The 15,222-nt window shown below is 42.3% G+C and overlaps 3 protein-coding genes across 3 annotated transcripts; 1 reads left to right on the top strand and 2 right to left on the bottom strand.

The window, feature by feature from the left end:
• Positions 1-239: 239 nt before the first annotated feature.
• Positions 240-6,089, bottom strand: mfap2 (microfibril associated protein 2). The gene is made up of 9 exons (XM_085406613.1): positions 5,970-6,089; positions 4,339-4,400; positions 2,990-3,037; positions 2,577-2,603; positions 2,417-2,482; positions 2,264-2,305; positions 2,095-2,182; positions 1,378-1,451; positions 240-947 (listed from the first exon to the last, which is right to left on the bottom strand). The coding sequence occupies exons 2-9, from the start codon at positions 4,367-4,369 to the stop codon at positions 844-846; spliced, it is 480 nt and encodes a 159-aa protein (XP_085262739.1). The 5' UTR covers positions 4,370-4,400; positions 5,970-6,089; the 3' UTR covers positions 240-843.
• A 1,435-nt stretch (positions 6,090-7,524) lies between these two features.
• On the bottom strand, positions 7,525-11,877 carry sdhb (succinate dehydrogenase complex, subunit B, iron sulfur (Ip)). The gene is made up of 8 exons (XM_085406611.1): positions 11,718-11,877; positions 10,992-11,125; positions 10,403-10,488; positions 9,900-10,036; positions 8,552-8,668; positions 8,354-8,455; positions 8,144-8,266; positions 7,525-8,036 (listed from the first exon to the last, which is right to left on the bottom strand). Exons 1-8 carry the CDS (start codon positions 11,787-11,789, stop codon positions 7,956-7,958), a joined length of 852 nt encoding a protein of 283 aa, XP_085262737.1. The 5' UTR covers positions 11,790-11,877; the 3' UTR covers positions 7,525-7,955.
• A 179-nt stretch (positions 11,878-12,056) lies between these two features.
• mrpl20 (mitochondrial ribosomal protein L20) lies at positions 12,057-15,153 on the top strand. Its single transcript, XM_085406612.1, has 4 exons — positions 12,057-12,298; positions 12,448-12,558; positions 13,959-14,036; positions 14,118-15,153. The coding sequence occupies exons 1-4, from the start codon at positions 12,212-12,214 to the stop codon at positions 14,289-14,291; spliced, it is 450 nt and encodes a 149-aa protein (XP_085262738.1). The 5' UTR covers positions 12,057-12,211; the 3' UTR covers positions 14,292-15,153.
• Positions 15,154-15,222: the final 69 nt, after the last annotated feature.

Below are 15,222 nucleotides of genomic sequence, written 5' to 3'. Positions count from 1 at the left end.
CTGAGTGCTGCAGTGATGGTGCAGTTTTTTTATTAGGTTAGTTTTACTGCTTTTTACTTTATGTATAAATACTGACACTGGTGATTAATAAGGACAGAGTCACTCGTTTGGACAAAGGGAAGCCATGTTTCCTGGAAAATAAACTTGGCTGTGTGTCCTAACTCATGTCTGCTCATTAATACGCTTCAATACGCTGAGCTGCAGCCGGGAATCACACCTGAGTCAATGAGCTGATCAGCTGTAGTAAAAAAACAAAACAAAGTTTATTTTTTTTCTCAGTCTCTATAGTGACAGTTTTACAAAGCAGTAGTACAGAGGTCATTTGTGAGGTCACTCCTCATTACCTGTTTCATCACATATCTCATGATCTTGGATAGCGAGACAGCTGGCGGCTGGATATCGATTAGTTTTGTCTGATGTCAGTGCACTGCGGCCACCATTGATGAGCTAATCATGACAATGACTGCTTTTCAACACAAATACAGTAACGTACCAGTAAACACGAGAAGATTAATGTGATACGATATGCAAAAAATTAAAAAATAAAAATCGAGGATGTTCTGTGGCTTTATGTGCACCTCTAGAAGTTTTATAGCACCAGTGATTTATACAGTCATCAACGTCCTTTGGATTATACGTATCCTTACACACAGGATCTAGTGAGCAAACACACATGTGGAACATTTTAGACGAAGAGAAACATGCTGAAATGCAGAAGTGCTTTTCGCACAGGGGTAGCGGGGGTGTACAGAGGGAGAGGAGAGAGGGAGGAGGGCAAAGTAAGACAACGTGATGAGGGAGGTGAAAAAGCGGCAGTATCTGGGTGGGTGGTGTCCCTGATCATCAGCAGCTTCCGCAGCTCTTCCCACAGCTTCCTCCTAATGATGCACACTGGCCACTCAGCGCCGCCACTCCACAGCGAGAAAACTGATCGCGACACAGGTCCGCTAAACACACACAAGCACACACACACACACACACACACACGGAAAAGTCCGTTAAAATCAATCTCATGATTCTTTCTCATATGAGCTATTGTCCAACACAGACAATTAAAATCATTAGAAAGTTATTTTCTATAAGCAGGCTTGTAGAACATTTTGGATAACAAGCCAAATTTATACCATCACTTTAGAATTTGTGTATACTTTACACGTGTTTCTCTTTCATTTATATTTATATTTATTTATATGCCTTTGAAGATTTGGTTTTATTCATTAATTTATTAACCTGCAAGATGAAAATTAGCCTGGCAAACCTGGCATATTTACAGGATGGGTTTAAGTGCTTGTGTTAATTAATATGCACTGCCCCTTTTAAATTAGTACATAAAATATCAAGGAGTAAATGCATGAACACAGGTTACGCGAATCCCACCTCTGAGCAGCTCCTCGTGTGCGCACACAGTCCTCACACAGACCTCCTTGTTGACGACGTACACCCGCCGCAAACTGAACAAAAACACATGCAGAGGTCACACGTGCGGAGCCAGGAGCAGCTCACAGTCATCATGTCGGTCTTATCAGTCACAACTGCATCTACAGGCAACAGTCTATAGCCGATCTATACTGAATCAAATCCACTGTTGCCTATTTAGTGAGACACTGCACTTCATGGTGTTTCCTCATTACTGCTGAAGTTTATTTTGAGTCAGCACCACATACGAACTCATAAGAACTAAATAAGGGTTGATCCACGGCTGGATATTGTTCCCAACAAGTACACTATTTAGTCCTGTTTGAATAATGGAGTCTTTGAAATGATTGCTGAGAACAGGCTGTACAATCTTTATCCGGTGAGTTCTTGGAGAGCAGTTTGGCTCCTGGTTGCCTTTTTGTTAGACACCTTGAGACATCTGCATCGTATAAAACCTCATTCCTTTTGTTTTGGATCTGCATAAATGCACTATAGTTCCAGCACATTGTTAACATCAGAATTAACTGTGCTTCAGTGATATTTACATTAGAATAACAGACCAAAACTAGCACAGTGCACGTGAGGTAAATATCCATTCATCAAGACGAAATGAAGCCATGCAGTATTACTCGTAATCACTGCTTTCTGTTGCTATTGTGCTCCTTTAAAAGCACTTACCTGTAGAAACAGAGGCTGTTGAGACACTGCTTGCATGGCTTGTGAACTGAGTAGAGTCGGGTGCAGAGGTACTGCTCCTCTCTGCAATCTGGGAATCAAACAACAGAATCTTTTCTCCACTCTACGTAAAACAACTGGCTTTCTGTTCTCGTCTCTCTGAATCACTTACCGAGAGGTCCAGGCTCCGTGGGCTCTGTCAGGAATTCGGGATCTGTTTTTTTCAAATAGTATGAGACATGCGGCAATTTGCATTCATTCATTCAATCGTGACAGCACTGGGAGTAAATCTGTGACCGATGGGAGGAGAGCTAAGCAGACGTACCTGATTTTCCAGGACGGATCACGGGGTTGAGCTGAACCTGCTGCTGATAGCCTCCACGAGGAGGGTCTAAATAAGAGGAGAGAAACATTTTCCCACTTATACACTTGGCATAACATTTAGAAAATGAGGAAACTGAAAAAAAGAAAAGTAAATGTCTCACCTGTGGTGTACTCATACTCTTGGAATTCTTAAAACAAGCAAGAGAGAAAAATGTTTCATGAGATCAACTGTTAGTTTAAAAAAAAAAACCACAGAAAGTGCTGCACCATATAACGTGAACCACCTGCACGAGTTCACAAGCTTGTGAGTCAGTAATCATGACTTCATATGCAAGATGTTTAAAAATAATAAGATGCAGACTGGTCAAAGTGCTATTTACACTACAGTTCAGTTGCTATGCGAATGACAAACATATGAATCAGGAGAAAGACAGAGAGAGGGGGAGGGCGAACTCCTCGAGGGTGGGTGATACAGCAGAGGATAACGAGGAATTGAGAACAGATGTGGAGAGCGCTGATGTAAACCGATGCTGAGCAGGAACAATGTAGGCCAATATTCCCTTAATTAACTTACCGTTAAAGATATATGGATCCTGGTACTGGGGCTGGCTGAACAGCACAACTGTTGACATCGTAGACAAAGAGAGGAATCACAAAGAATGATGAGAGAAGTGCAGTCGGTGAAACACAAACAGCTCTATCACTGGTGTTTCCTAAGTCTTTTAAGATCACACTCATCTCCTTTAATAAGGCAGCTATGAAGTATGAAACGTTCGCACCTGATAATTATGTGGTTTTTACATCTTCAAGCTCTAGCTAGCACTACTGCAGGACCATTATTGCAAATGACAAGTCACAATCCCATCAAGCTCGGGAACGTGGGGAGAAAGACCGCACATGGCGTGAGGGGTTTGGGCAGGAAGCCTTTCTGCTTAAGCCTAACCATTAGTGAGTGAACACTGAGAAGAATAACACCATTACACCACTACCAGGAGCCTGAACAAGGATCCATGGATTCTTTGCGTTCATGTTGGTTATGCCAAATTCTGACCCTAACCTGAATAACACAGTAGAAATCGAGACTCATCACACCAGGCAGCGTTTTCCGATCTTCTCTTGGCTAATTTTGGTGAGTCTGTGAGAACTCTAGTCTCAGCTTCAGCCATGGCACGTTCACCTATCTTTCTCATTCTGATGCTCGGTTTCAACTTCAGCAGGTCGTCTTGGTCATGACTACACGCCTAGATCCATTTGATTGGATGATTAAGTATTTGGGTTCAAGCAATGGAACAGGTGTACTTAAAAAATGCCAAGTGAGACTTTGTGCTGCTGTATCTCACTATTATTCAGAGCAGCATACATGTGTTATCTTTGCAGCTTTTTCTCAGTTTGACTAAATTTTGTTGCTATTCGAGGAATAGTGAACATAGTGAATAGTGAATAGGAATAGTGATCTTTGTTTTTTACAGTGGGCAGCAATTTTCTGTTAAAATTTGAAAAGTTTCGGGAGGTTTTCGGCATTTTTGGTCGAGAGCAAGGAGTGTGTGGGACTAAACTGGACAACGGTGATAACAGGTGCTGTTGGGGCTGTTTTGTTGTTGAGGTCTGAACATGAAATGAATAAAGGAATAAATAAACGAGTAGTTTGACATTTTTTTAAATGTTGGCAGGGCTTTGTTGTTACCTTTAGACTGAACTATTTATCTGTCATTTAATCTTATTTAAGTTGTTGATCGAGGAGCTTTTCATGCATGATACAGACATCAGAATGGTATCAGTTTCCTTACCTAACTTGAAGCAAGAAAGCAAATAAATCTATTATACCAAAATGTCCAAACATTTAGTATTGAGCCTTTGGTGTTACAGAGAACCGATTTGTTTTTTGAAGCTGTTTCAGCTGGTAGAGGCCTGTGGTGCAGTTACCTGGCATGCAGAGTAGCAGGAGGACTCTCATGGTCGCTCTGGGAGGTAGACTGACTTTAACACTGGAGGGAAAATGAGAGTATTAATCAAGACAAAACAACATGAGGGGGATAAAGTGCTCAGTGCTGGACACTGCTTTGGTCTCCTGAAAACTCGTCTCTTCTCTTTCCCCCGTCCTCCGTCACCTTTCCACCCCCCCATACTTCTGCCCCCCTTAAGCCATCATCCCCACTGTGACCAACACCACCACCTCCTCCACCGGGGAACTGTGGCAGCAAGAATGTGGCACGTCTTCCTCAGAACAAACTTTCTGTTTTACAGCTTTTCCTCGCAGCAGCACACAGTCCGCATTCCAGGAAAAGAAACAGAGGACCCCTCGACCCCACCCCACTCTCTTTCTCTCTGGGTTTTCTTCATACCTCCCTCTTTATGCCTCCTCATCCTTCATTTCCCTTCTGTCGCTCTCACTGGTCATTTCCTACCAGCCCCCCCTCCTTTCCCCCCTTTTCTTTCTTCTTTACCCGACCAAGCAACAGAGCTTTTTTAAAAAATAAAAAAACACTCTGAATCCGTCAGTGACATTCATGAAGTCACACTGTTACATACAGTAAAACTCATTACCTTACACTGACTAAAGTACTTTTCCACTTTGTGGAAAGTATGAACGCTCCTCCTCCACAGCTGCTGCTGCACTGTGGGCCACTTCATGCACTAAACCTGATTGTGTGGTACATACACAAAACCCACTCTTTTCTTTTCTCCCTCCCCTTTGTTTGTGTGTGTTTGTGTGTGTGTGTAACTAAATGCAGATTTTCTAGGTCACATTTGGACACAAAATCTGTGAGTAAAAGTTGTGCATTCATGCCAATTTGTGCATCTTTGTGTGACACTAAAACACACACACACACACACACACACACACACACACACACACACACAGTTCTTGGTGTGCATCACAGTGGCTTTGGGAAACCATATGTTTTCACATCACACATCTGGGAGCCATTAACCCCCCCCCCCCCCCCCACACACACACACACACACACACACACATACACAAAAAAAAACCCACGATCAGGAGATGCTCTGCTGTCATCCATTTTTGCACTATTTGGTTTTTTATAGTTAAAAAAGGGAACACTAATGAATCATTTCTGCATATGCCCTCATCGACCCCTATTCTCTGGAAGCAGCTCAATTTCCCCCCACTCAATGACAGAGAGGCTGGAGAGAGGGTTTAGTTTTCACCCTCTCACCAGTGCCATCGCTGCAGTCCCTCCTCCTCCTCCCTCTTCTTCTCTCCAGTGAAAACACAGGACCACATGTCAATTCTCAACAGCCATTAATATACACCCAGAATATCCTCGGCTATTTTTGGTTTGCATTAAGCAGACTGATAAGCGCCAGGAATGCTTTGAAGTCCTTTTAAGACTCACCGCACTGCATGAAGTCTGTGCACAAAAAATGTCTCCTGATTTTTTTTCCCTCCTCCATAACCTTCAGCATAAATGCAGTTTAGATCAGGTAAAGTCTATAACTCATTTCATACTTGCATTTAGTAATAGTAATAATAAAAAAGAAACAAGAAAGTCAAACTAAACCAGTCGTGCGACTTTTTTCAGAGATCTTACCCAACTTTGACTCAATTCGCTCCGACTTTCTGCCGCTCTCATGCGTCCTGTGAGTGCAGGAGGACTTCCAGCGCCACATTGTACCACCCCGCATCTGCAGTCTCCTCCCCGTCCAGTCCAGCCCCGGCCTCCAGCAACGACCAGCAACAACCCTGTCAGTGAAGAGCTATGCAGAAGTGGAAGCTATAAACTCTATGAAAGTATGAAATCGAAGGGTAAGTTCACATGATCCGTAGTGCTAATTTCCAGCTCCGTGTTTTATTCTTGTGCTTCCAGGATAGTTTAGCATGATTTACATTTCTAAAAATAATCCTCATTTTTCTTAATATGGGCACTGGTGCAGCCCTTTCATGTAGTTCATCTACTGCTTGAAACAAGACTTTTAGCTATCTTCCCATATTATTTTTAGATGGCTTTCTTCTGATTGGCTGGCCTGTGCAAACAGAAGGTCTGGACAGCGGGTGGGTGGGGCTTCTATGCTCACAGTCTGTGATGTCCCCCTTTCACTGATAAAACAAGTGACAAAAGTACAAAAAAATTTTTCACCCAGAGCAACTAATTGTTTATTACCTTGAACCTTTGGCAATCTTTAACACACATGTGAGCGCACACAAATGTACAGTATAACACTCCTAACATATCAGGGTTGAGTCACACCAGTTTTTTGGTCCTTTTTTCCTGGCATTGATGTCTTGTATATAATGTCAGCACATATAAATACCAGCCATGTTTTCCTTTATACAATACAACTGCATGTGGGTCCTTGTTAAATTCTGTACACATAGAAAGTTTTTAAATAATCAGGCCTCATCACATCTTAAAGACCTCGTAGATCGCTCCCAGACTGCAGGCTTAATTGTGGCAGAGCCTTCAGCTTTAAGGTCATTCTTCTGTGAAATCAGCTCCCAGCTTGGTTTTGGGAGACAGACCCCCTCTAAATTTTTAGATTTTAAGCTTTTTGGTAAAGTCAGGGCTCGATCAGGGGACCCTGCTGCTGCGATAGGCTCAGGCTGCTGGCAGACTTCCCATGATGCACTCTACTCCACTTTTTTTCTTCTTCTCTCTCCCACAGTTTGTTTCTTCTCTGTCCCATCATCCCACAGCTGGTCTCTTCCAGATGGCTGCCAGAGGCTTGTTGGGGTTTCACTCTAATATCACATTGTATGAATTTGCACTTTATAAAGCTGAACTCCTTTCTTGTGTAAATAAACTCCAGTTTATGCCAAAATTAATTTTAAAATGAGGTTTGTGGGCAGCGATAGCGTTTTCTGTCTCTGTACATACCCACAGCACTGAAAGCAAAGCTCTGCATTGAGTCCTCCAGAGATTAGTCTGCTGTACAGATGACAAACTCCATTTTACAACATAAAGCAGGATTTTAGTTCCCCTTTAATTACAGTCAACATACAATAAGAGTTTTATTGCTGGTTGAAAAAGCTTTGAAATGCTTCAGATGGTTCAACTCATTTGGCTCTGCTCAACAGTGACACCCAGAGGACACCGAGTCAACGTAGTAGGATGACAGGAGAAATAATCACAAGTGAAAGACCGCAACCAGAATTTAAACTTATTTATTTCCATCAAAACAAAGACTGATGTCAGTTTGCTGGAAGATCTGAGGGAACGTGCCTGTGAACCAGCTGCTAACATGAAAAGCAACGAGCTAAAAGACACACAAAGAAATGCCTGGATTTTACTCTGCAGCATCAAGTACACAAACACACAGTAGAGTTGGAGATAAACACCTATTTTATGGTACATGTAAGACTCAGACGCTCTCTCTCCTTCATACTGTACATGAGTGTTTATGTCACACCAAGTTCTCCAACCACACACACACACACTTCTGCTACAGCTGACTGCAGGATGTCGTGGTGGTGGTGGTGATACATGGTGCACTGGCCCAACAGACCTGAAGAAGCATTTTTTGATCATTATATAACTTAGTCATGGAGGGATAAGAAGATCCAGAGGATAAATGAGGTTTCAGACAGCAGCTGCTGTCTTCTCCTTGTATGTGGCCATCATCTTCTTGATCTCAGCGATAGCTTTTCCTGGGTTCAGGCCCTGACAGGAAGAGCACAGAAAACACAAAAGCTTATTCACACATCTGAGTAGACTCTGTACGAAGCTGCTCAGATGTACCTGAAGTGTCAGCAGTGCAGAGAGCTTACCTTGGGACAGGTCTTGGTGCAGTTCATGATGGTGTGGCAACGGTAGAGCGAGAAAGGATCCTGCAGCTTGGACAACCGTTCTTCTGTGCACTCGTCTCGTGAGTCAATCATCCAGCGGTACGCCTGAAACACGACAAAGGTTTACTACACAGCCTTGCTGATTCAGACTATAACAGACCATCCTGCATATTAAAGTGCTCAAACACACACCTGCATGAGCACAGCAGGCCCGAGGTATTTGTCTCCGTTCCACCAGTAACTTGGGCAGCTGGTGCTGCAACAGGCGCACAGAATACACTCATACAGCCCGTCCTACATGGGAGAGAAGCAAGTAAAGATATGTTTCCTTAATGTGCTGGAAGCCTGAATGTTATGGGACAGTGAAAAAACAAACAAAGACAAATGTACCAGCTTCTGCCGGTCCTCCACAGACTGCAGGTACTGTTCCTTCCCTTCCTTGGACTCATCCTTCTTCTTCAGGTAGGGTTCGATGGACTTGTACTGGGCGTAGAAGTTACTCATGTCCTGCAAACACATTGCTACACTAATGAATCCACCAAACTGAACTGTCTACTCAGGTGGCTGCGGCTCAGATGATAGAGGTGGTCGACTACCAATCAAATGGATCAGCTGATCGATCTCAGGCTCCTCCAATCCACGTGTGGAAGTATGTGTGCGAATCACTCACATTTTATTGTAATTATAATTTTGGCTTCCAGTGACTATTATAGCAAGATAAGACCAATAAAACGTTTATTATCAGCCTAATTTTTATTTTCCTATTTATTTAAACTTTTTCTAAGTCTATCATCTTTAATAATCATTGAAGATCTTAAACAATATGAATGTGCAATTATGATTTATTGCTGTAATCAAGCAGCCTTACGTTCAAATGCTAAAAAAACCCTAAAAAACCCCCAAACTGATCTGCTATTATTAAACAAAATCTGCCTCAATTTACATTTTGCTGGCTTTTAGCTTCCACAGAGAAGCAGTGAGCAGTAGCTTCTTCACACCCAATCAGTTCAAAGCAACATTTAACAGTCGGGTCTACTGATCATTAAAAAGGGATGCCCAGGATTAGTCGACCACACAATTAAGCATTGCTGTCCTTGCTAGCTGGCGGCAGAAACACTAGTTGGTTAAACAAATTATTCAGATTTTATTTGTGCACGTCGCTGGTTAACAGCAGGGTTTTACATTCATCCAGCCACCCGACAAACAAGAACCACCCCTCTCCATCCCTCCTCCTCTCTGTGTTGGGAAGGTGTTAACAAGAAAGACGGAATGTCAGACAATGCAAATTCAGCCCCTTTATTAATCTCTTGAGTGTTTCTGATTTTTAGAACAGTCTGATTGATTTCTCCTTCTCCTGTTTAATCATCTAGAAAATTAAGAATCAGGAACATCCGCATCACATAATCTACAGCACCAACACTCCTAAAAAGACATCCACGCATCTGATTCATTAGATCTGGCTTAAAAAAGGTTGGAAATAAAACGAATAAAGAAAAATGTAACGGTTTTCATGAATGCTAATGTGTTTTTTCACTGTTAAAAACAAAACAGTGTAACATTTGTTATTGCAACACTAAATTTTGCACATGCAAAATAAAAAAAGCAACCAGCTGTTAATGACTTTAAACTCTTAGCACTTGTGTGTGATAATGTGATGGCTGTGCTAGCTTATAAAAGAGGACTGTGAAGTAAATGCTTCGTTCCAGATGTTCACAGATGTTCGGTGAAGCTGACTTACAGGTACCAGGTCCTTGACGACGTACATGTGTGGCAGAGGGTAAATCTTAGTCGGCTTGCTGAGGCTGGAGTCGATCTTGTTGAGGCAGGCGAGTGTGTTTCCTCCATTGATGTTCATCGCACAGGACCCACAAATACCTGGTTAAAGCAGAATAAAAATTATAATAACAACATTTATTATTGACATTTAACTTTTGAGGACAACAACAGATGTGGTACAACCGGTCTGTGTGCAACTCTTGCTTGTGGTGTTGTTGCTCGTCAACCAAACAGTGAAACTGAGTAATAAAAACAATGACAATGCTGTCTCTGCTTTTCATACTGTATTTCGTTTTTACCGTTAATGTTTTTTGGGGGGTTTTGCACTTCTTACTTTGAGCTGAAAAGATGGGCTTCTTAAAGATGGGCTTTGTCAGTCTTCAAGAGTATAAAAGCTTTGACTCAGGTGCTCTAGACTCTGTAAACCCCTTTTAAAGGTGCAACTCCAGCCCCTGTGTTACTGACCTTCTCTGCAGGAGCGACGAAATGTCAGAGTGGGGTCAATTTCATTCTTGATCTTAATGAGCACATCGAGAACCATTGGGCCACAGCTGGATGAAAAAAACAAACAAAAACACAGTAAGTTAAAAAAAAAAAAAATCTGTAACATGAAATTGTCAAAGCAGCTTGTCTGATGTGTTTACTTGATCAGCTGAAACCCAGACAGATCATACGGCTGAGCAGCATTACTCAGCATTGAGCAGTGTCACGCTGACAAACATGAGCTGAGAGAGTTTAATAAAGCTGATTAGAGAACAGGTGAAGGAAGAGGACTGAAAATATGCCCGGCTGTCAGGGCCACCTGTTACTGTTACTGAAGCCACCAGAAAGCATTAGTTAGGCCATTAACAATGCCCTTTGTTTAGACCCGAATATATTCTCAGCAACATCCTAACCAACAAACATCCTAACCTGTGAAAAATGAAGACTCTGCTGGGATATCTGGGCTAAAATGGAAAGCTGCTGGACTGTTGGGTTTTAATAAAACTTTCTCTAATCAATGACAGGAAATTGCTCTGCCTGGATGCCAGATGTCCAAATCTATGACACTCACGTGTTGAGGTCAATCTCATAGGTCTGCATTCGGGGTTTGTCCCCTGGAGTGTCTGGATCCCATCTGTACACCTGGAACTTCTTTACCCTGGGCTGCCCTGCTGGAGCTGCTGCTGTCTGTGCATACCGTACCGCCTGATCACAGGGAAGACAGGCGAGAAATCAAATATAATAATAATTTCAAACAAACAAACACACACACAGACTGTCCAAGCCGGGGCTCGAACCGGCAAACTTCCGATTACAAGGCGAACTCCCAACTCTTGAGCCACGATCGCCCGAAGTCCTCTTCAATCATGACCAGGATGAAGTACCTGCTCCAATCACTAAATTTAGCGTTGTCTAAATAACCTTTAATCAATACCAATAAATATCCTGTATTAATAGCTGTCAGACATGGTTTCATAAAACACAAACTTCATTGCAATAGAATAATGCCATCATTTTTTTCGGATTATCTTTTTTTAATATATTTTTCTGCACAAAGCTCTATTATTATTTACTTTTAGTGTTAGACATACATTCCAACACATTTAGCGTTAACCAGCCGAACCATAATTAACTTAAGTTTAGCTAACAACTACACTATGTAACCCGGACTTCAGAACATAGACGGAACCCTCACGTAGAGAGCTGTAACCGGTCTAAACGCTGACACCGGGCCGGCTGATGACAGCAGCGGTTCACGATGAAACTATTTACTTTTCCATAATAACCGTCAACATACCAAGAGTCCTGCGGGAGAGCGGAATGCCAAAACACCGCACCGAGTCAAGGACGTAAAACTGGCGACCGACATTTTGAATGGTCTCTCCTTTGACCTCCGCAGCTCGCTAGCCCAGCATTCAACTCAGTGGGTGCGTTTGCTTTGTACACCGACGTGTTTCGCACTGACGCAAACACGTCCTTTAGAAAGTGTGTATTTTTACGGATCTGTAATCTAATGTTTGACATCTTATTTTCAGACTTTTGTTTTGTTTTTGTTTTGTGAACCGTAGCCGTCTGGTGCAATTGATGAAGTTGTTTGTGTTAAATTAGCCCGCGCGCCGCCTCTGACAGAATTTTAAATTGAACGTACCCAGAATGCGCCTCGGTTTGTCGACGTACGGCGTGCGGAGTTATTGAGCTCTCATAACACCGAGAGTGCTTGGTTGGAGGTCACTTATTACGTGTTTATTCGTTTGAAAGTGGTCACTGCGGTGAGGTGACGGGGGGACTGAAATGGTGTTTTTGACGCTGTCTTGTTGGATCAGAAGCCGAGGACCCGACAGATACTGGAAGGTCCAGGAGGTCCTCAAGCATGCACGGGTACGTCTATTGCTATTTCCTGGAGTGATAGCTGCTAGAGCTCATTCATGATGTTTGTAGAAGCTGTGGTGTTTTGTTTATTGCATCCTCGTCGTGTTAAAGACTTGTAACAAGTGTTGTTGTCACGTCTCTGTCATTTCTTCCAACAGCACTTCAGAGGCAGGAAGAACCGCTGCTACAGCCTGGCCGTGCTGGCTGTCAGGAGGGCGTTCGTGTACGCCACCAAAGCTCGGAAACTTAAGAAGCGCAACATGAGGACGGTAAGAAGACCCAAATATTACTGCATGGCATTTGGATTTTTTTCCTGATAGTAGCAATCGTAGTCTAAGTAATAGACTTTTCAGCAGATTCTGGGTGCAAATATATTTAAAACAAACACTAATGATTGCTTTTTGCTTATCAAATGATTCCTGACTATATAATATTTAAATAGAAATTAAATAGAAAATAAAGCTTTGGGCTAGTTCCGCAGCAGTGTCTACATTACTAACAGGCCACTTCATTAGGGACACCTGTTCAACAGCTTGTTAACGCAAAATATTAGTAAGCCGATCACTTGACAGCAAACCAGTACATTCAGGTGTCTTGACATGGTGAAGATGACCAGCTCAGGTTCACACTGAACATCAGAATGGATGAAGGAGGGTGATTTCAGTGACTTTAAACATGTTGTGGCGTTTTGTGCCAGACAGGCTGGTCTGAATATTTCAGTTGAGCTGCTGGGATTTTCCAACACAACCATCTCTAGGGTTTACAGAAAAGGGTCCAAAAAAACCCAAGAGGAAACAATGCAGTGAGCGGCAGTTCTCTGTGTGAAAGTCTTTCGCCTGAGGCGATAGGAAGGCGAGATTAACTAAAATCACCTCGCATTACAATCAAGGGTTAGAGGATATCTAAATGAAGATGACCACAGGGGGTCCTGTCCACTAAGAGCAAGAAACTGAGACTATAATTTGCACAGGTTCAGCAAAATTTCACTGCAGAAGATCAAAAACACCTGGTCTGATGCATCTTGAATTCTGCCATGACATTTGGATGGTAGGGTCAGAATTTGGTGTGAACAACTTGGAAGCACTCCTTCCATGTCCACACATACACTGATAAACACAGTTCCACCCCCCATTTCAAGGATAAACCACCACTGTGCAATAACCCAAACTGTATATACATAACACTATTTTTTTTTTTTACCAGATTGTATTTTTGTACACTTTATATTTTTTCCTGTAAATACTGCTCATATGCATATAGTGCTGCAGAAACTGTGCACCCCCCCCCCCCCCCCCCCCCCATGTATCTCATTGTACATCTGTATAATGACAATAAAGTCATTCTATTCTATTCTAAAACCTCAGTTCTGCTCCATGCTGCTGACTTATTTTGATTAAATTGGGAGAATTTGAAGTCAGGTCAGCACTTTGGGCTCTTTGTCCTGATCATCGAGCTGTTCCTGAGCAATTTTTGTAGTGTGTTGGGGGGTGTTCTCTGGCTGGGTGAGGCCACTGCTGTGCACTTCCCAGCAGAACTTTGCAGTATAACAGGATGTTGTTCACTTCCTCTCTTTGGATTTAATATTGCAGCTGATTGGTGTGTGTGTAAGATTAGAAATCAGTTTGCTTCAGTATAATTGATCCTGTGTGTTGTCCCCTTGATTCATCAGCTCTGGATCTCACGGATTGCTGCAGCAACACGAGAGCACGGCATGAAATATCCCGCCCTCATGCACAATCTGACTAAGGTTGGCTTTACTAGATAGTTTTGCAGCTCATGTATTTTTAAAAATTCTGTTGGCTCACTCTTCCTTTTTCTCACCATATAGAGCAGCGTCCAGCTCAACCGTCGCGTCATCAGTGATCTGGCCGTTACAGAGCCTCGGTCGTTCCTCTCACTTGCAAAACTGGCAAGGGCTCGGCAACAAGAAGGCTTCAGGGCAGCACTGGGTGACGGCAAAGAGCCTTCTGGTGTGCTCTCCCGTGTAGTTATGCTGCAGTAAAGGACTTGCCACAGTTATGGATAAATGATTGTTTTTTGGGGGGGGCGGGGGGGTTAAAGAACAGCGTTTATTTAAAAAAAAAAAAAAAAAAAATTGAACTGACACAGACACCTCATTTTAGGATTTCATCAAAATGTGTTTCTTGTATGATTCGTTTAAAGAATTGCATTTGTGTGTGGTGATTCATGATCGCTCGATCAGAGATCCGGCTTGAATTCGAGCTGTAACACAGGTTGTCTGTTTGGGGAAAAACAGGAATTTTACAGGCCGATCAAAAAGTAATCGGTTTTGTGACACTTCTGCTGGTCCTGTGCTTCTTGTTGGCTTTATATTTGAACAAGTCAATAAGGAGTCTCATGTTAACGAGCTTTCCACTGGTCTCTCGTAGAAATGATTTTTGGAGAGATTTTTAAAATAGTACCAACAGTGTATCATTCCTGAAGTAAACTTGCCTACAGCAGCACAGATCATTATGTGTGCAGTATTTTGACTCCTGAACTTCGAGATCAGTATCTCTGATTGTGTTCTTCATACGAACTTCATGTATAAAACCCGTAAATCCAACTTTCACTGGTATTTATCAATGGCTGCAGGAGGTAAACTTAAACTTCCTAAAACAGGAATGTGTTGCCAACATGTGGTGTCACCTCCTGATTACCTCCAGTGTCTTCACACATGGTCTTGTTATCATTTCCATAAACCTGTTTATCATATGCAACCTTGAGTTATGACTGAAAGTTTTTCTTTTTGTTTGTTTTTTAAGGTTGGCCTTTTTTTGTTTCTGTGTAAATATGTGTTTTACCACCTTTTGTGGGTCGGTTGTCCTCTAAATGTTTAGCTCATTAAACATTTTTGATATATATTCTGGTTTGCTGTCTTTCGTCAGATTTTTTTATTTTAAGGATTTTATTTACTTTTGTCCTGATCAACA

This window comes from Rhamphochromis longiceps, linkage group LG5 (assembly GCF_057381845.1).
Source record: "Rhamphochromis longiceps isolate RC_006_pf linkage group LG5, R_longiceps_female_GT1.1, whole genome shotgun sequence".
NCBI lineage: Eukaryota > Metazoa > Chordata > Actinopteri > Cichliformes > Cichlidae > Rhamphochromis > Rhamphochromis longiceps.
The sequence above is the reverse complement of the archived record's forward strand: the minus strand, read 5'-3'. Positions and strand labels throughout refer to the sequence as shown.